At 45.6% G+C, this 20,255-nt stretch overlaps 1 protein-coding gene across 1 annotated transcript; it reads left to right on the top strand.

Moving 5' to 3' along the window:
* The first annotated feature begins 8,321 nt into the window (after window positions 1–8,321).
* LOC123182029 (probably inactive leucine-rich repeat receptor-like protein kinase At5g48380) lies at window positions 8,322–11,779 on the top strand. Its single transcript, XM_044594481.1, has 3 exons — window positions 8,322–8,532; window positions 9,357–10,239; window positions 10,338–11,779. Exons 2-3 carry the CDS (start codon window positions 9,421–9,423, stop codon window positions 11,331–11,333), a joined length of 1,815 nt encoding a protein of 604 aa, XP_044450416.1. The 5' UTR covers window positions 8,322–8,532; window positions 9,357–9,420; the 3' UTR covers window positions 11,334–11,779.
* The last annotated feature ends 8,476 nt before the right edge of the window (window positions 11,780–20,255 follow it).

Here is a 20,255-nt window from a genome sequence, read left to right as displayed (position 1 = left end):
CATATACTCAATTGCTATCTTGGTTCGTGAAGCATTACATGAGAAAAGAGCTCAAACAACAAAGAGCAAAACAAGCTTTTAAGCAAAAGGAAGAGATAAACAAAGAGCTTATAAGCAAGAACCATAGCATCATACAACATTAAGATTGTCATACTTGATCATCTTGGATCATATCATCAGAATGCCATACATATAGCATACTTGGGATAGAAGTCGTTGCATTTTTGTTCAGTAGGTTGTGCACAAGTTCGTATTTGCCTATTGTGCAATCATGCTAGCGTCTCTCTAGTGTTGTGCAACAAGAGCATTTTCATGGATTTCACATTTTGGCTCACCCTTGGTTGCATGACCCCACTTATCTATTTGCGTGTGTGTTTCCGTGTCCCTTATCTTGCTACTGGTCTACTTGTTGCATTTGCAAATTTGTGAATCTTTTCCAACATTATTGAAGCTCACTAACAATTGCATCAAATTTTGTGCCACCATCCTAACCAAGCTCCACCATAAGTTTTTACTTGTGTAGGTGTGAGAAACCGACAAGAATTGGTACCAATTGTGCTATTTCCTTATTACACATTGGAGCGATCTTTGATCCATCTTCAACATCGGTCAAGGTACATTTGGTATAGGTTCTTCTCTTTCTTCCACTCACATATCTTTTGTTTGGAATGATGGATAGGCCAAGTACTTCTACCAACCCACTCTTCTTGGAGCAAGACGACGACATGTCATCCTACGTCACAAAGAGCCACCTCTTTGGTGCACAATGAGCTTTGCATGAAGAGAAATTAGCAATGAGCGACCGCATCGACAACCTCGCCACCGACTTGCGACTCTCCGAGCAACGTACAAGAGACTACTTCGACAACAAGCTTGACGCACACAAGCACGAGAATGACGCAAGAATGGACGAGATTCGTGCCTTGTTGGTCAACCGCTCTTCTACCACTTTGTCCTACTCAAGAAGGAGCCGCTCAAGTCGACACTCCGTCGACACTATCTCCGGCTCAAGTACCCCGAAATCGAACACTCTTCGTCGTGCCGCGCATCAAGATCGTCAAGCAAACCGAAATCCTCTACACGACACAGACTCTCAAGAGCATCGACAACGCCAAACCCAAGCCGCATACGCGCAAGCACAAGAACGACAACGCCAACGCCAACAAGAACAAGAGGAGCGAGCGCGACAACATCAAGATGCACAAGATGTCGAGGCACAACGTCAAGAACAACAACTACGTGAAGCTCAAGCTCTTGAGGCGCAACGTGCCCTTCACGAATCAAGTCGAGCCGTAGCCAACCGAGGACGACAAGCTCATGAACATCAAGAAGCCCTTCGTGATGAAGTTCAAGAGAGGATTTACCAATCACGTGTGCATCGTCAAGCTCCTCGTCAAGATCGACAAGCGCCTCCTCAAGCTCGACAAGAACCTCAAGTTCTCCAAGAGCATGAAGACAATGGAAACCCCCCAAGACAAGAGCAACATGAGGTCGACAACCGTCCTCACCAAGAGCAACATGATATTGTCAATCCTCAACGACATGGGCTTTATCATCCCCGACCCCAACACAATGAAGAGCAACGATACGGCAAGCTTAAGTTCACCGGAAGCAATGACCCCGAAGAGTACATATCATGGGCATTGAAGGTTGACAAAATCTTCCGCTTTCACAACTACGAAGAAGAGAAGAAGATCGCGATGGCATCCCTTGAGTTCCAAGATTACGTCCTCATTTGGTGGGAGCAAGTCATTGAGCGACAAGAAGCAAGAGGTGAACCACCCATCACTACTTGGGCGCAAATGAAGGATGTCATGAGAGCATGTTTCGTGCCTAACTACTACAACCGTGACCTCTTCAAGAAACTTCAACTCCTCAAGCAAGGAACCAAGAGCGTTGAAGAGTACTACAAGGAAATGGAGATTGCCATGATAAGAGCCAATGTCACGGAAGATGATGAGCAAACTTGGCACGTTTCTTGAATGGACTCAATCATCCTATCAAGAAGATCGCCGACTTCCAACCATACTCGAACCTCATCGAGCTAGTGCACCAAGCCACCAAAGCGGAACGACAAGTGCAAGATGACTTCAAGTATGCCAAGTTATCATCCAAGTCCTATGGCTTCTCCAACACCCAAGCTTCAACGACTCCAACACCTTCTACCTCAACCAAGCCACCTACAAGCTATGGCGACAAGTCAAGTTACAAGAAAACTTCGACAAGCTCAAGTCGTCCTCCTACTACAAGCAACTTCAAGCCGAGAGCTTCATCATCATCGACCCCAACCGCTGAGACCATCAAGACAAGTTCCTTCAAATGCTTCACATGCGGAGGCCGAGGCCACAAGTCCTTCGAGTGTACAAACAAGTGCGCCATGATCCTCAACGACGATGGAACATATGACTCCATGAGCGAAGGAGAAATGGAAGCCCTTGACCAAGTGGCCATGCACCGGCAAGTGAATGAAGACGAAGATGATCAAGTCTTTTGTGACGAAGATTCAAGCCCCGCTCTCGTTGTCTCCAAGGTCTTGACTCTTCAACATCAACAAGAAGAAGACCAAAGATGCCATATCTTCCACACCAAAGCCGGCATCAATGGAAGGTCCGTCAAGGTCATCATCGATGGAAGGAGCTGCCATAACCTTGCAAGTGAAGAACTATGCTCCAAGCTCCAATTGGTCAAGATGAAGCACCCGCACCCCTACAAGGTTCAATGGCTAAGCGACAACAGCACCATCCAAGTCGAGCATAGAGTACAAGTTTCTTTCGAGATCGGAGCTTACGAAGACACTTTGGAGTGTGATGTCCTTCCGATGACCGTTTGCCACCTCCTTCTTGGACGGCCATGGCAATTTGACCGAGGTGTCATCCACAACGGGCGTACAAACCACTATAGCTTCAAGATGAATGGAAAGGAGTACGTGCTACGACCCATGTCTTCAAGCCAAGTGATCGCCGACAAGCAAGCCACCCATCATGGAGAGAATAGTGAGAGAGTGAACCACCAAAAAGAGAGTGAGCTCCACAAGCCTAAATTGAGTGCCTCCACGATGAGCGACAAGAACTTAGTCCTCTTTGCCACCAAACGTGAGATGAGAGAAGTGTGTGAGAACCCATCAAGTGTCCTACACTATGTCCTTTTGTGCAAGGACGAGGCACCAAAAACTAACACCTCTCACAATCTACCTTTGGTGTTATCTTCTCTATTACAGGAATTCCAAGATGTTTTCCCCGACGAGCTACCTCCGGGTCTACCTCCACTACGAGGCATTGAGCATCGCATCGACCTCATCCCCGGAGCACCTCTTCCAAACAAGGCCCCATATCGCGTCAACCCCGAAGAAACCAAAGAAATACAAAGGCAAGTAAAGCATCTCATAGATCATGGACATGTGCGTGAAAGTTTGAGTCCTTGTGCCGTGCCGGTCATTCTTGTGCCAAAAAGAGACGGTAGCTTTCGCATGTGTTCCCATTGTAGACCTATCAATGCTATTACCATTCGCTATAGGTACCCCATTCCACGCCTTGATGATATGCTAGATGAACTTAGCGGTGCCACTATCTTTTCCAAAATTGATCTTAAAAGTGGTTATTATCAAATACGCATACAAGAGGGTGATGAATGGAAAACCGCTTTCAAAACAAAGTTTGGTTTGTATGAGTGGTTAGTCATGCCTATGGGTTTATCGGAAGCACCCGGTACTTTCATGCGTCTTATGCATTATGTGTTTCGCCCTTATATTGGTGAATTTGTTGTTGTCTACTTCGATGATATCCTTGTTTTTAGCAAATCACTCAAAGAGCATGTCACCCACCTTCGCACCGTGCTACAAACTCTTCGAAAAGAGCAACTTTATGCTAATATGGAAAAATGCCTTTTGGTGTTGATAAGCTTGTTTTATTGGGTTTTGTAGTATCTTCTAAGGGTGTACATGTTGATGAATCTAAGATCAATGCTATTAAAACTTGGCCCCAACCAACCAATTTGCAACAAGTGCGTAGTTTCCTTGGTTTAGCCGGTTTCTACCGTAGATTTGTGAAGGATTTTAGCACTATCGCATCTCCTTTACATGCTTTGAGCAAGAAGAATGCACCCTTTGTTTGGGGACCATCTCAAGATAGCGCATTCAATGAGCTTAAGAATTTACTTACTCATGCTCCCGTGCTTGCATTACCCAACTTTGACAAACCTTTTGAAATTCATTGTGATGCTAGTGGTAATGGCATAGGAGGTGTGTTAACGCAAGAGAAGCGCCCCATAGCATATTTTAGTGAGAAACTTTCTGGAGCGCAACTCAATTACCCCATCTATGACAAAGAGCTATATGCTTTAGTACGAGTTTTGCATGAATGGGAACATTACCTTCGCCCTCATGAATTTATCATCCATACCGATCACGAAACGCTTAAATATCTTAAGGGTCAAACTAAGTTGAACAAGCGTCATGCCAAATGGAGTGAATTTATTGAGTCATTTCCTTATGTCATCACGTATATTAAAGGTAAGGAAAATGTTGTGGCGGATGCGCTTTCCCGTATATGCATGCTTGTTACTCAACTTGAATTGAATGTCATTGGCTTTGAGCACATAAAAGACTTGTATGAGCATGATCCTACTTTTGCCATTCCTTATGCCAAATGTTTGACGCATACATCTTGGGAACGCTATTACATCAAAGATGGATATCTTATGAGAGCTAACAAACTTTGCATCCCCGAGTCTTCTCTTCGTTTGTTGCTTTTGCAAGAATCTCATGGAGGAGTACTAATGGGACATTTTGGACGCGACAAGACCCTTGCTACGCTCTCCAAGAACTACTTTTGGCCTAAGATGTTTCGCGACGTCAACCACTTCAGCAATCGATGCTCTACATGTCGCAAAGCTAAGTCTAAAGCTCAATCTCGTGGCCTTTACATGCCACTTCCAATTCCATATCAACCATGGGAAGATATTAGCATGGATTTTGTCCTTGGTTTGCCTAGAACTAGAAATGGAAAGGATTCCATCTTTGTTGTTGTGGACCGATTCTCTAAAATGGCACATTTCATACCATGCAACAAGATAGACGATGCTTCACATGTTGCCAATCTCTTTTGTAGGGAAATCTTGCGACTTCATGTAGTGCCAAAGACGATTGTCTCGGACCGCGACGTCAAGTTCTTGAGTTACTTTTGGAAGACCTTATGCGCCAAGCTCGGAATCAAGCTACTATTCTCCACGGCATACCATCCACAAACCGACGGCCAAAAGGAGGTGACGAACCGCACGCTCTCCACTCTTCTCCGCGTGCTAATCAAGAAGAACATCAAGGAGTGGGAGGAGTGCCTACCCATCGCCGAGTACGCCTACAACCGTGCAAGACATTCGACTACCGGCAAGTCCCCTTTCGAGGTCGTTTACGGTTTCAACCCGTTGTCCCCGTTGGACATTCTTCCTCTACCTCTACAAGAGCGCACCAACATGGACGCGAGTGCCCGAGTCAACCACCTCAAGAAGATGCATGAAGATACAAGGCACACCATCGAGCGCCAAGTACAACGACTCGCGACCAAGCTCAACGTCAACAAGCAACCCATGATATTCAACATTGGAGATCTTGTGTGGCTACACCTTCGCAAGGACCGCTTCCCCAATGAACGCAAATCCAAACTTCTACCATGAGCCGATGGACCCTTCAAGGTGCTTGCACGCTACAACAACGACGCGTACAAGATCGACATCCCACCGACAAGTACAACGTGAGCGACGTCTTCAACGTCAAGGATCTCTCGCCCTACCATGGTGATGAAGATCTCGATCCGAGGTCGGATCTTTCACAAGGGGGGGGAGATGATGCGGAGCATCCCAAGGCCATCCCTATGGACCTACCTACATCTCCCATGACACCACTTGGACCAATGACAAGAGCCCGTGCAAGAGCCATCGAGAACGAGGTTAACTCTCTCCTTGTTGAACTTCCCTTTGACCCACTTGAGACATGGCTACTACCTCAAACGGAGATGCTTTGTGTGCTTAGGTACCATCTAAGCAACCAAGGAGAAGGAATGGTGCAAGATGGACACCAAGAGCATGGACAGGGATTTTCCCAGCGCAGAGATAGAGGTACTACCGGTTCAACTACCGCCCAAACTACCGGTCCACCGGTACTACCGCCCAACTACCGGTCAAGCTTCTGTGATGAGACCGGTGCAAGGCCGGAACAGCACCGGAACAACCGCTATATCCGCTAAAACCGGTACTACCGGCCCCATGACCGGTACTACCGCCCTGCCTGCGCGCAGTTGAAGGGGTTTCACCCCATGTATCCCCCAACTTACCCCTTGGACTATATATACTTGTCCCTTAGCTCCGTACTAGGGTTAGCAAAGGATTAGCTCATGTTTGTGTGAGAGCTTTGCTCATCCACTTGGTTACCTTCTCCTCAGAGATCGCGCCTCCTCGGAGAAGATCCTTCCAAGCGGATTCAAGACCCCCTCTTGGGTGGCCCCATCAATACCTCCTCACGGAGAAGAACCGGTTACCTTTTGTATCCTCCTTTGTTGATCGTGGATCTTGTATCTCCTCTCGTGTCTCGAGGATCTAGCACATGTGTGACCTAATCTCGTTGGTTTGAGTGTTTCTCTTGTGTCTCCCTTTGTGATTTTTCCCTTGTGTTCTTCGTGTTCTTCGCGGGATCCACTCCTTTCGTGAAAGATCGGCCGTATAGGGTTCCACCCTACATCACAAAATGTATCGCTACAATCAATGTTGACGCTATATTCAAATTTGATATATTATTGTGTCATGTCCTTGTATGGTTTTTATCTTTTCCACCCCTCGTACTTAAATTCTAACTTTGTCCTTGTATTGGTGGTCAGGTCTAGATGACATTGTTAGCATATCAAGTATTCTCTTTAAACCATATGGCATTGGTGGATGTTCCACCCTAACCCTTAACCCTCACCTCGATCTCGCCTAGCTTGCTCCAGCTTGCTTTGGGGCCCTGAAATCTAGGAGTGAGTTGCCTTCTATACGAGTTTGTTAGGTGTAGTGGCAGAGCTTGAAGCCCAACTCTGGGCAGGCCAAAATGAAAGAAATAGCCTGTGGACTGGTGTTCTGAGGCCCAACAGTAAAAAAATATTATGTACAAATTTCAAAATGTTGGGCAGGCCACGGCCCATCAGGTCATGTTGTACCTTTGCCATTGGTTAGGTGTTAGGGCCACGTCTCCGACACCAAGGTGAAGCAGGAAAAACGTGACAAACTTGGAACCAAAATTGATTCAATCAGAGTCACTATTTTTCCGCTATTAGTTACCACCTGAAAATATTCAAAAACCGAAAGAGATAGTGAAGTAACTTTTCAAAGAAAAAAGATATGTTTGGGAGGGGAGGGGGGGTGTGGGGAGAAAATGCATCAGTTTGATCCCTAAATAACCGCCCCACTTGCCAAGAAATATTGTCTACTGTTTTCTTGATAAATTTGAATTATAAAATGCTCTTTTTGGTGTCTTTTCTTATAAAAAGTTAGATGGAGACAATATGCTTTTTCAAACGATCTGTCTTTTGAAACATTGTACAAACGCAAACGCTCATGTACATGCAGCCCTATGAACGTGCTCACACATCTTCGCGGGACTGGGCCGATACATCTCAAAATTGACGAAGTCGCAACATGCGCGTCGTAATCGAAGGTAACTTCATTTCCCACTGAACGAACATCGCTGAAATCTGGAAAAAAAATCCAAAAAAATGCGAGCATCACTGTAAAATCTAGAACTTGATTTTCACCACAAGGAATCTAATCATCTGAGCTACGCCCAGTTCGACAAATGAGTTTTTTAGTTCCCTATACAACATTATTTGCGCAAACTTGGTGTTAAAATGGAGAAATATTTGCTAGTTTTATAGCGAAAATTAAGTCCAGGTTGAAACTTTACCCGCGTTCGTTTTCCTGTTGTAATGTTTGGTCGTTGTTTTATATATAAATTGGGGGGAAAGACTTTTTCCGCTAAGCTTTACGAGCGTGCAATATACTCCGAATGTTAGCAGTCACGATCATGGCCGCGGTAACCCGGAAACCCGAATGGTGAACGCCCTTGGCTAGTTCCTGCAATATTTTCCGTGGTCACGACGGAGAAAAAGGAGGGGACCCGAGACCCGTCACCCACCACCTCCTCCATTCCGACCTCAGTGACACGGTGGCGCCGTAGCCATTCGTCCGGCCGGCCACCCATCATCAAGAGAGAGCAGACGGGTTGACTGGGGCAGTTGACCAGCAAAGTCCGTGGATCTCCGCGTCCCCCAGTCTCCATACTGCGCGCCCCTCTCGCCCTCGCCGGGCCCACGGCTGGGCCCCCACACGCTTAGAAAAACTCTCTCGCCTCCACTTTCTTTTCCCTTTCTTTGACGGGCGGCTGCTCTCCTCTCCTCTCCTCCCACCTCCGGTCCTCCCTCCTCCCCCCACTACTCACAGACTCTTCTCCCCTCCTCCTCCTCCTCCCTGGGTCCTCCCGGTTCCCACCTATGCACGGACGGCGAGCTTCAGGTAATCGATTCGGCCTCGCCTCTTCTCTTATTTTTCTGGATTTTGTAGATGTTCCTTCATGCTCTGCTGTGGCGCGAATGATCTTTCGGAGTGCGCGAGCTCTGGGTTGGTTGGTGCCGCTGTGGATGCGGGTTCTTGGGGGGCTACGGTAGCGGTTCGCAGAGTTGCCATGTCCATGTACGGCGAGGAAGAAATCGCTTGTTTTTGGCCTGATTGGTGCGGGTTTGTTGCTGGGGAAGCAGCAGCAACAGCCCCCGGGAGGGAAATCAGGGAAAAAATAGCATACACATATGCGACATATGGATGGTGCGGCGCCATTCCTTTTGGAGATTTTTCTTTGCTGCCCCTTAGATTTTCTTCTTTCTGGAAAGTGCGCCTTTTGGCAGTTCGAGCCGTTCGCTTCTGTTGTGAGAAATCGAGATATTTATAATAAGAAAAAGCCCGCTGGTTGTTTCTATCTATAAATAATAACTGTGGTCTCGATTGATGGTTCAGCAGTCAGGAACTGCCTCCGGTTGCAAGTTTCCACTTATGTTTACAGACAAGTAATGGAAGAACAAGTTTTTACTGTTATTGTTAGGGGTGATGATTAATTACCATGCGACCAATTGCACTTATTCCTTCGTGCTAATCGTAGCCGAACCTTGGCATCATATGTTATTTGCTATGGCTGTAGTGGGGATCAGTTCCCCATTGATGTTGTCCTTGTGTTATGCTTTTCAGTACTGCAATCAAATCAATATTTTCGTTTTAGAATATATGGCTGCTATCACCAACTCTATGTGTGTCTCTAATTTTATAAATTCGATTACGTTTACGTGTAGGTGAAGCTTGAACCTACAAGTGGTATTGTCACGGAGGAGAGGCCACGTTAGGCGCAAGTGCTCGATGGCAAATCATTATGCTCCTCTGAGGGTTATTCTTGTACTGCTGTTGGTCTTCACTTGTTTCGCCTCTGAAGCTGATATCCAATGCCTGAAATCTGTTCAGCAGTCAGTGGACCCCAACGGTGTACTCAAATCCTCATGGAATTTTGAGAACGACACTGCTGGTTTCACATGCCGATTTACTGGCGTGGAATGTTGGCACCCGGATGAGGACCGAGTTCTTTCTTTGCGCCTAGGCAACCTTGGTCTCCAGGGTTCATTTCCTCATGGTCTTCAGAATTGCAGCAGTATGACTGGGCTGGATCTGTCAAACAACAACTTTTCAGGACCTATCCCTCAAGACATCTCCCGGGAAATACCATACCTAACATCATTGGACCTCTCCTACAATGGTTTTTCTGGCACCATCCCACCAAATATATCAAACATGACTTACCTGAACGTCCTCAATCTCCAACATAACCAGTTTAGTGGCGAAATTCCACCGCAGTTCAGTCTTCTGACTCGGTTAACTGCATTCAATGTCGCAGAGAACCGACTATCAGGGTTTATTCCATATTCATTAGGAAAAAAATTTACGGCATCGAATTTTGCCGGTAATCAAGGGCTATGTGGGGTTCCATTAGATGAATGCCAAGCTTCAGCAAAGAGCAAGAACAACGCGGCCATCGTTGGAGCTATTGTTGGCGTCGTAGTTGTGATCATAATTGTTGCAATAGTTGTGTTTGTTTGTCTGCGGAAATTACCAGCCAAGAAAGCAAAAAAGGATGAGGATGAAAATAAGTGGGCAAAGAGTATCAAAGGAACAAAAACAATCAAGGTAAACTACTTTGTTGTTTCCTTTTCTTTTAATTTTGGGTCGAAAGGCAATGTCCAAAACAATAACTTACTGTTGTCATGGTTTTGTCAATTATCCAGGTGTCTATGTTTGAGAATCCAGTTTCAAAGATGAAGCTAAGTGATCTTATGAAGGCCACCAAACAGTTCAGCAAGGAAAACATCATAGCTACTGGAAGGACAGGGACTATGTACAGGGCAGTGCTACCTGATGGTTCTTTTCTTGCTGTTAAAAGGCTACAAGATTCACAACATTCTGAATCACAGTTCACTTCAGAAATGAAGACACTTGGCCAAGTAAGGAATCGCAACTTGGTTCCTCTTCTTGGATTTTGCATTGCTAAGAAGGAGAAGTTGTTGGTGTACAAGCACACACCCAAAGGTTCACTCTATGATCAGTTACACGAAGAGGGGAATGATTGTAAGATGGATTGGCCTCTGAGGTTAAGAATTGGTATTGGTGCAGCAAAAGGTCTTGCATATCTTCACCACACTTGCAATCCTCGAATCCTTCACCGCAATATAAGCTCCAAATGCATTCTCTTGGATGACGACTACGAACCAAAGATTTCGGATTTTGGGCTTGCTAGGCTTATGAACCCCCTAGACACCCATCTCAGCACCTTTGTCAATGGGGAATTTGGAGATATCGGTTATGTGGCACCAGAGTACGGGAGCACTCTGGTGGCCACGCCGAAGGGTGACGTCTACAGCTTCGGAGTGGTTCTCCTTGAGCTTATCACCGGTGAGAGGCCTACTCAGGTTTCCACTGCTCCAGATAACTTCAGGGGGAATCTAGTAGAGTGGATCACCTACCTATCCAACAATTCCATTCTCCAAGACTCAATCGACAAGTCGTTGATAGGGAAGGACAATGACAGTGAGCTGATGCAGTTCCTGAAAGTCGCGTGTTCTTGCACAGTCACCACCGCGAAGGAGAGACCCACCATGTTTGAGGTTTATCAGCTGCTTAGAGCCATTGGGGAGAAGTATCATTTCTCGGCCGGGGACGACATGATGCTGCCACCTCTAAGCACAGATGGAGAAACCCCGGACGAGCTCATTGTCGCCATGTAATCACAAATTCATATGTTGCAGAAGGCAAGTATGACCGCAAGCAAGGCGTGTTCCCTGTATGGTCTTTAATATTTTGTCCATGAGCATTATTACGACGCTTCAAGTGGAGTAGCGGTACGCTGCATACAATGTATATATAGTTCTTGTAGCTTGGTTCTCTTATCCACCATTGGAAGGTGGTGCTAGTAGCAGCGAGGATAATTTTCATACTACCTATTTAAGAATGGAGTACCTGTTAGTTAGCTAGCTCTTGAGTTACTGTGTGATTATGCCATATTGGGATTGCGCCCTGGGGTGAACACCCATTATCTGGCCTTCTGGATTTGGCAAAGGCGGCGCTTTCCTGTTGGCGTTGTCTTTGATTTTTCGAGTACCTTTTTTTGCAGTGCATGTGTTGCCAAGGATGATTGTTAATGTTGATGCGTGCAGCGTGCACTTGGGTGTCATGTTACAATGTTCTCTTGTCCTTTATTGAGAAAAAAATTATAAGACGCGAATGTCTGAAACTGTACCTTGTGGTGCTCCCTTCGTTCAGAAAAATGGACGTCTGACCATGCGTGCACTGATCCAAAGATCCTGACGTAGGTGTCGTGTGCTGAAACATGTCTCAGACTAGAGCAAAAAATAAAAAATCCTGATGATAAATTACATGTGCTGTATGCGTTGTGGACTGAAATCTGACCAACCTTTTGTTATTTACTGCAATCAATGTAAAGGGGAGACAATTCGAAGCAACAAAAATAAGTGGTTGTTCTGACATGCACATGCAGGTGAAATGCACCCGGCTAAAAACAGAAAGTGTCAACCTGACGGAAGGACCTGCGGGCATGCTCATTGATCCTCGATATTTTTGCTGCTGCCTCGGGTCTTCGCGTCAACCTGACGAAGAGCGCGGCGCTGCCGATCAGATGCTCGCAAGCTCAGATGGATATGGTCACTAACATCCTTCGCTGCTCCATTGGGCGGTTCCCGATCAAGTATCTAGGCCTCCCGTTGACCATCTGCCGGCAATCTGCGGCACAGCTTCAGGGACTTGTCGATCACATCGCGGCAAGCCTGCCCACATGGCGTGCATCAGCTCTGCCGAAGAGCGGCCGGCTGCTCCTCGTCAAGTCTGTCCTGTCGGCGATGCCAATCCATGCGATGTTGGCGTTCGAGCTTCCGGCCAAGACGATCAAGGCTATCAATAAAATTATACGAGGATTCCTCTGGTGTGGCAAAGCCGAAGCGAATGGCGGCAACTGTGCGGTGGCATGGCCGGCGGTCTGTACCCCTATGTGGGCTGGTGGCCTGGGCGTGCCGGATATACAGTGGATGAACACAGCCATGCAGGTTAGGTGGCCGTGGCTAGCTCGGACCGACAACTCGAGGCCATGGAGCGAGTTCATGATGCCAATACCGAAAGAAGCCACACAGTTATGCAATGCGGCAATGCACACGACGATCGGTGATGGCAGGGATGCTTTGTTTTGGGAGGACAGGTGTAAGTGCATCTAGTGCCACCCCTAGTTGGTTTTGGAGTATAGACGACAAACCTCGTTGAGGGATTAATGTGTTTGTGAGAATTGCAGGATAACACAGGTAGTAGTCCCTCATTGATTCGGTTTACCTACCGGAGATGACCCCTAAAAATGTGTGAAGACATTGAAGACAATGGTGGTATGTGAAGATATTCACAACGAAGATTATGATTCGAGAAGACATTCACATAAAGACTATGGAGTGCGAAGACATAGCTGTTTTGTAGTTTTCTTTTCTTCTTTGTTGAGTCATAGGAACCACCCTACTGTTAAGTGGGGTCCAAGTGAACATAGTCAGAGTGACTGAAGTGATGCTCAACCGAATCATATGTCTTCGAGCGAAGACAATGAGAGCAAATCTTATCCAGAGTCGGATAAGTCAGCTTTACTTGTAGCCCAAGTCAAGCTGCCACGTGTGTTTGAAATCTGACCGTTGGAACACGTGTCAGTTCCTTAGTGACCCAGGTTCATTTCGGACAAATCAGGCCGGGTTGCCTAGTGGCTATAAATGGCCCACCCCCTACATCATAAATTGGTGGCTGCTCAGAGTTAGTGCACGGCTTTTGTCGTTTGAGAGCAACCCACCTCGAAGCCTTTGAGAGAGAGAAATCCTTGCGAGGACAAAGCCCAAAACACCCAGAGCCAAAGAGTGTTAGGCATCACTGAAGTCTTTCTGTCCGCGTGACCTGAAGATTTGTTACACTTGAGGACTGTGAATCCTCCAGCCGGTTAGGCGTCGCGTTCTGAGCATCCAAGAGTCATTGTGGATTGCCGGTGAACGAAGTCTGTGAAGGTTTGAAAGTCTACCTTGAAGACTTACTAGATTGATTGGGCGGGGACTAGGTGTCCTTAACTCAAGGAGAATAAGGTGAAGACACGGTCTTCTGAGTTGAATCTCAGCCTCCCTAACCAGACGTACAGTTGTCACAGCAACTGGAACTGGTCCAACAAATCACTGTCATCACCAAGCAACTGGTTCTATCTTCTCCCTCTCTTTACTTACAGTTTGTCTTCGTGAAGTCATTTGCATGCTTGCCTGATCTGTTTGACTTCACTGTGTGACGACTATTGTGTTTGGCTTCATACTCTCTTCCATCTTGATCCATTCCACCTAGCTGCTAATAGTCTTCGTGCTTTAGCTTTATTACTTGCTTGACTATGGCTTATCTAGTGTAGTCTACCTTCCGTTGCATGTCAATAGGTTCATTTCTATCGTTTGTCTTCGAAACTCCCATGTTTTGAAGACTTTCATAGAAATCGCCTATTCACCCCCCTCTAGTCGATAACTAGCACTTTCAATTGGTATCAGAGCAAGGTACTCCCTTGTTCTGTGTGATTCGGTTTAACCACCTGAAGTTTTAGCTATGTCGACTGCAGGGATAATCAAAGTCTCCGCTGCGTGCCCTGTCTTCGATGGCACTGATTACCCCTACTGGAAGAATAAGATGCGCATGCATCTTGAAGCCATTGATGTCGATCTATGGTATGTCGTCAAGAACGGCGTTCCCAAGACTGGTGAAGGTGTCACCCCTGCTGATGTCAAGAAGTTCGTTCAACTGGATTCTACTGCCAAGAACATCATCTGTGGTCATCTGACCAAAGGACAATATGGCTGTGTGAGTGCTCTGGAAACGTCAAAACTAGTCTGGGACTGGCTCTCCAAGGTCAACGAAGGCGTCTCAACCCAGAGAGATCAAAGGATCAGTGTCCTTCGCAACCTCTTCAACCACTTCAAGAGAAACGACAATGAGAATGTCCAGCTCACGTTTGATCGCCTCACTGACATCACAAATGAGCTTCATGCTCTTGGCGCCACAGAGATCACCAAGCATGAAATCGTCAAGACACTCCTGAGATCACTTGACAGCTCGTTTGACACCCTAGCCTTAATGATCCAAGAACGCCCTGACTTCAAGACACTCGATCCGTCTGACATACTTTAGAGGCTCAACACACATGAGTTTCAACTATCTGAGAAAAGAGATATCTATGGTCCCAACTATGGCCGCACTCGCGCTTTGAAGGCAAAGGTTGTTTCCTCATCTGAAGAAGAATCTGACTGCAGTTCTGGGGATCCTGAAGACATTGGAAAGGAGCTTGCTATGCTCGTGAAGAAGTTCCAAAAATTCACTAAGAAGAAAGGCTTCAGAAATTCTTCAAGATCCAGCTCGAGGAATGATGAAGCTTCTACTCATGACCACAAGAAGAGAACATGCCACAAGTGCAAGAAACCTGGTCACTACATCTCTGAGTGTCCACAATGGGACAATGAGAACAACAAGAAGAAGAAGAGCAAGGAATATAATTCTGATGACAAGAAGAAGAAGAAATCCTCAAAGTATTCTTCCAAGTCTTCCTCCAAGTCTTCATCAGATAAGAAGAGCTCATCTGGCAAGGCTCGTGCTTTTGTTGGCAAGGAGATGGATTCAGAGGAGGAGTATGCTTCTGAGGAGGCAGAGGTGGAGTCTGAGGAGGAGTCCGACTCTGGCGTTGCAAGTCTGGCTCTAGCCACAGCCTACGTTGCCAAGTCCATCTTCAGCACTGAAGACAATGGCTCCGTCACCAACGCTGATGCTAATGACAAGGACGCCTCTGCTCCCACCTACTGCTTCATAGCACGTGGTGCCAATGTAAACTCACGCGATGCTTACTTTCAAACATCAAGTGAAGATGGCTCTGATTGTGAATCCAAACCCAGCTACAAAACACTTGCTAAAATTGCAACTGAACAACAGAAGGCTATGGAACATATTCAAATACTGTTAGACAAAAGCGATGACCTGTTGGACGCGGAAATGACCCGATCTCAGTCCTTAATTGAAGACATAAAAAATCTTCATGTTAAGTATGAGGAACTTGAAAGTCGTCATGAAACGCTCTCAACAAATCATGAAAAGCTTTCCTATGATTATCTTCAAAGGAAGCAAGAACTTGAGAAATTGAGAGCAGTTCATGAAGATCTTCAAAAAGAAAACGAGTCACTTCGCGCTCAGCAGATCAGTCCCGCTCAGGAAGGATTTGAACCACCATGTCTAAAATGCCTTGAGCGTGATAACGCTACTTCTGTTGCTGAATGTTCTACTGCTGCTACTGTTGCAATATCTTCAACTGCTGATGTGGTAACTAACCCCTCTGCTGAGGATGCCACTACTATTGCTGATGAAAATACTAGGTTGAAGACATTGCTTGAGACTGGGATGTACAAAAGTCTCAAAGGGCATCAGACACTATGTGACGTCCTTAAAAAGAAGATTCTGAACCGAAACCCTAGGAAAGAGGGTGTTGGGTTTGAGAGGAAAATGAATGTTGATGGCTCTTACTGGAAGCCTGAGCAGTACCCAAAAACCACACGGGTTGCTGCAAAGGAACCTTCAGTGCATCCATCCACCTTATCTGGCTTCACTTGTGCTAACCCGATTGTCATTGATGAATCCTTTGATGCAAACTATAAACTGTTTAAGAATCAGAATGGTGAAGTGTTTGCAGGTATATTGGTACTAACTACAGGAATGGACCGCCTCTGAAGAAAATCTGGGAGCCCAAAAGGTGTCTTGAGAATCTTCCTGTGAATGTCATCATGACACCACAAGGGAAGAAGACAAACCCCAGACCAAAGGCTTCATATGGTCCAAAGGCTTCATACAGATAGAGGACTCACCTGAATCACCCTAATACCAATGTTTTGTAGGGAAATCATACTCAGACCTATGAATATGAGCGTGTTTCTTCAAACCGCTATGTTCATAAAACTAAGAACTTTTCTGCTTATTCATATGAGTATCATTCATCTCCTGCAAGGCTATTTGCTAGGGCTTCAAAGCCAAAGTTTTCAGATGTTTCACTTAGACTCATTGCTTCTAAGCCACCCCTGAAAATGTGGGTGGTTAAGAAAAAGTAACCTTCTTTTGCAGGGAAAGGTCTCCAGCCTGAAATCAAAGGCGTCCGATGCTTATGCTGGGGACCTAAAACATCTTGTGGGGCGCAAGATAAAATGCCCAAATGGTCTCACTATGTATTTTGTTCCTGAATCACTTGCCAATCATCCTATCAGTCCTAACCTTGATCTGAGCTTTGATAATTCTCTTGTCCGTCAAATGTTTATGCTTCACAATACTCTTGGTGAAGCCTATCCCCCTAAATGTACTGTAGGGTATGACACCACATGCTTCAGAATTGATTATGGACAGTGGATGCACTAATCACATGACTGGTGATCGAAGTCTTCTCATGGACTCAACCTTATGTCCATCCGACAAGAGCCACATCATATTTGCTGACACTGGTAAAAGCAAGGTATTGGGTCTAGGTAGAGTTGCAATCTCAAAGGATCAGCACATGGATAAAGTGATGCTTGTTGAATCCCTTGGTTTCAACTTAATGTCTATCTCAATGCTTTGTGACTTGAACATGATTGTGATATTTGGAAAGTATCGTTGCCTTGTTCTAATGGAATCTGACAAGTCTCTAGTCTTTGAAGGGTATCGGAAAGATGATTTGTACATGGTAGATTTCTTAGCAGGACCACAGCTAGCCGTATGTCTTCTAGCAAAAGCTTCAGAGTGCTGGCTCTGGCATCGGAGGCTAGGGCATGCTGGCATGAGGAACCTGTACACTCTCGCAAAGAAGAAACACGTCATAGGCATCGAGGGCGTCAAGTTCAAGAAAGATCATCTGTGTGGTGCCTGCGAAGCTGGAAAGATGACGAGGGCCAAGCATCCCTCGAAGACAATCATGACGACATCTCAACCCTTCGAGCTGCTACACATGGACTTATTTGGCCCTACTCACTACTCTACTCTTACTACCACTGCTTGCCTCTATGGCTTTGTCATAGTTGATGATTATTCAAGATATACATGGGTGCATATAATCCTCTACAAGACAGAAGTGCAGGATGTCTTCAGACGCTTCGCCAACCGTGCCATGATGAACTATGGCGTCAAGATCAAGCATATCAGAAGTGACAACGACACAGAGTTCAAGAACACCGGCCTCGACCTTTACCTGGACACATTGGGCATCACTCATGAGTTCTCAGCTCCGTACACACCTCACAGAATGGCATCGTGGAGCGCAAGAACAGAACACTCGTTGAGATGGCTTGGACGATGCTTGATGAATACAAGACTCCAAGAAAGTTCTGGCCCAAAGCCATTGATACTGCATGCCATGTCATCAATCGTGTTTATCTTCAAAAGCTTCTGAAGAAGACATCCTATGAACTCCTAACGGATGTGCGGTTCGATGAGACTAACGGCTCGCAAAGAGAGCACCTGCCAAATGTGCTAGATGAAGTTCCACCTAGTGAATCCATCAAGCTCATGGGAACTGGAGAAATCATACCGTCTGAAGCTCAGGCTGAAGAATAACTTATCATTTCTGCACCTAATCAACCTGAAGACAATGCTCAGCATGAAGATAATGCTCAAAATGAAGACAATGTTCAACAAGAGCAAAATCTTCGTCCAGTTCATCCTCGTGTTGCTAATGAAGTGCAAATTGAGAAGATAATTGACAGTATCAATGCACCTGGTCCACTCACTCGTTCAAGAGCAACGCAACTGGCAAATTTCTGTGGGCACTTTGCATTTGTCTCAATATCTGAACCCAAGAAAGTTGCTGAAGCCTTCATGGAACCTGAATGGATTCAAGCTATGCAAGAAGAGCTTCAACAGTTCAAGCTGAACAATGTATGGGAATTGTTCAAGCGTCCTGATCCTCGTAAGCACAATATCATTGGCACCAAATGGATATATCGCAACCAGCAAGATGAGCATGGTCAAGTTGTCAGAAACAAGGATCGTCTCGTTGCTCAAGGATACACTCAAGTTGAAGGGATTGACTTCGATGAAACATTTGCACCTATGGCTAGGCTTGAAGCCATTCGCATACTGCTAGCCTATGCAAATCATCACAACATTCTTCTGTATCAAATGGATGTGAAGAGTGCCTTTCTCAATGGCAAGATTGAAGAAGAAGTGTATGTTGCACAACCACCTGGCTTTGAAGATCCAAAACATCCTGATATGGTATACAAGCTTAACAAGGCACTGTATGGCCTCAAACAAGCCCCTCGCGCTTGGTATGACACACTCAAAGACTTCCTTAAGAGCTAAGGCTTCAAACCTGGTTCCCTGGATCCCACACTCTTCACGAAGACATATGATGTTGAACTGTTTGTGTGCCAAATATATGTGGATGACATTATCTTCGGCTGCACTAACCAGAAATACAGTGATGAGTTTGGACACATGATGCAAGAGCAATATCAGATGTCCATGATGGGTGAGCTGAAGTTCTTCCTAGGTCTTCAAATTCGTCAGCAAAGCAATGACATCTTTATATCTCAAGAGAAATACCTCAAAGACTGCCTGAAGAAGTTTGGAATGCAAGACTGCAAAGGTTACACGACGCCAATGCCAACCAAAAGTTGTCTGGGTCCTGACGCCAATGGTAAAGAGTTCGATCAAAAGGTATACCGCTCCATGATTGGTTCTTTACTTTATTTATGTGCATCTAGGCCAGATATCATGCTTAGTGTTTGCATGTGTGCCCGATTCCAAGCGACACCAAAGGAATTGCATCACTTAGCTATGAAGCGAATTCTTGGATATTTGGCTTACACCCCAACACTAGGATTATGGTATCCAAAGGGCTCAGAGTTTGATCTAGTTGGATTCTCAGATGCTGATTATGCTGGTGACAAGGTGGATCGCAAGTCTACATCAGGCACATGTCACTTTCTGGGACGATCACTTGTCTGTTGGTCTTCAAAGAAGCAGAACTGCGTGTCTCTCTCCATTGCTGAATCTGAATACATTGCTGCTGGATCTTGCTTCAGCTTCTATGGATGAAGCAAACTCTCAAGGACTATGGCATCCATCTGAAACAAGTACCACTCTACTGCGACAATGAAAGCGCCATCAAGATTGCCAACAACCCAGTTCAGCACTCGAAGACAAAGCACATTGAAATTCGTCATCACTTTCTCAGAGATCATGTCATGAAGGAAGATATTGATATCATTCACATCAACACTGAAGAGCAATTGGCTGATATCTTCACAAAGCCCTTGGATGAGAAAAGGTTTTGCAAGTTGCGGTGTGAGCTAAATATCTTGGAATCCTCAAATGTCTGTGATTAGGCACACATCCTAACACTTATGCATGTTGATGACTTAGATGAGCAACACATGAAGTAATGTATATCTTCAATCAATGAAGACATACACTCTAAGTGTGAATACATTAATGCGGAATTTGACTTCGGAGCGCCACGATAATTGTGCGCGGTGTCTGGGTCTAATACTTCCTATATGGTGGGTAACGCCACCACCAACCTCTTGTTTGGAGTGTTTCAATTGGTGTTATATTTGCTAAGTCTTCGCATTTGATTTATCTTC

The sequence above is a fragment of the Triticum aestivum genome, chromosome 1D (genome assembly GCF_018294505.1).
Source record: "Triticum aestivum cultivar Chinese Spring chromosome 1D, IWGSC CS RefSeq v2.1, whole genome shotgun sequence".
NCBI classification, from domain to species: domain Eukaryota; kingdom Viridiplantae; phylum Streptophyta; class Magnoliopsida; order Poales; family Poaceae; genus Triticum; species Triticum aestivum.
This window is presented reverse-complemented; position numbering and strand designations above follow the sequence as displayed.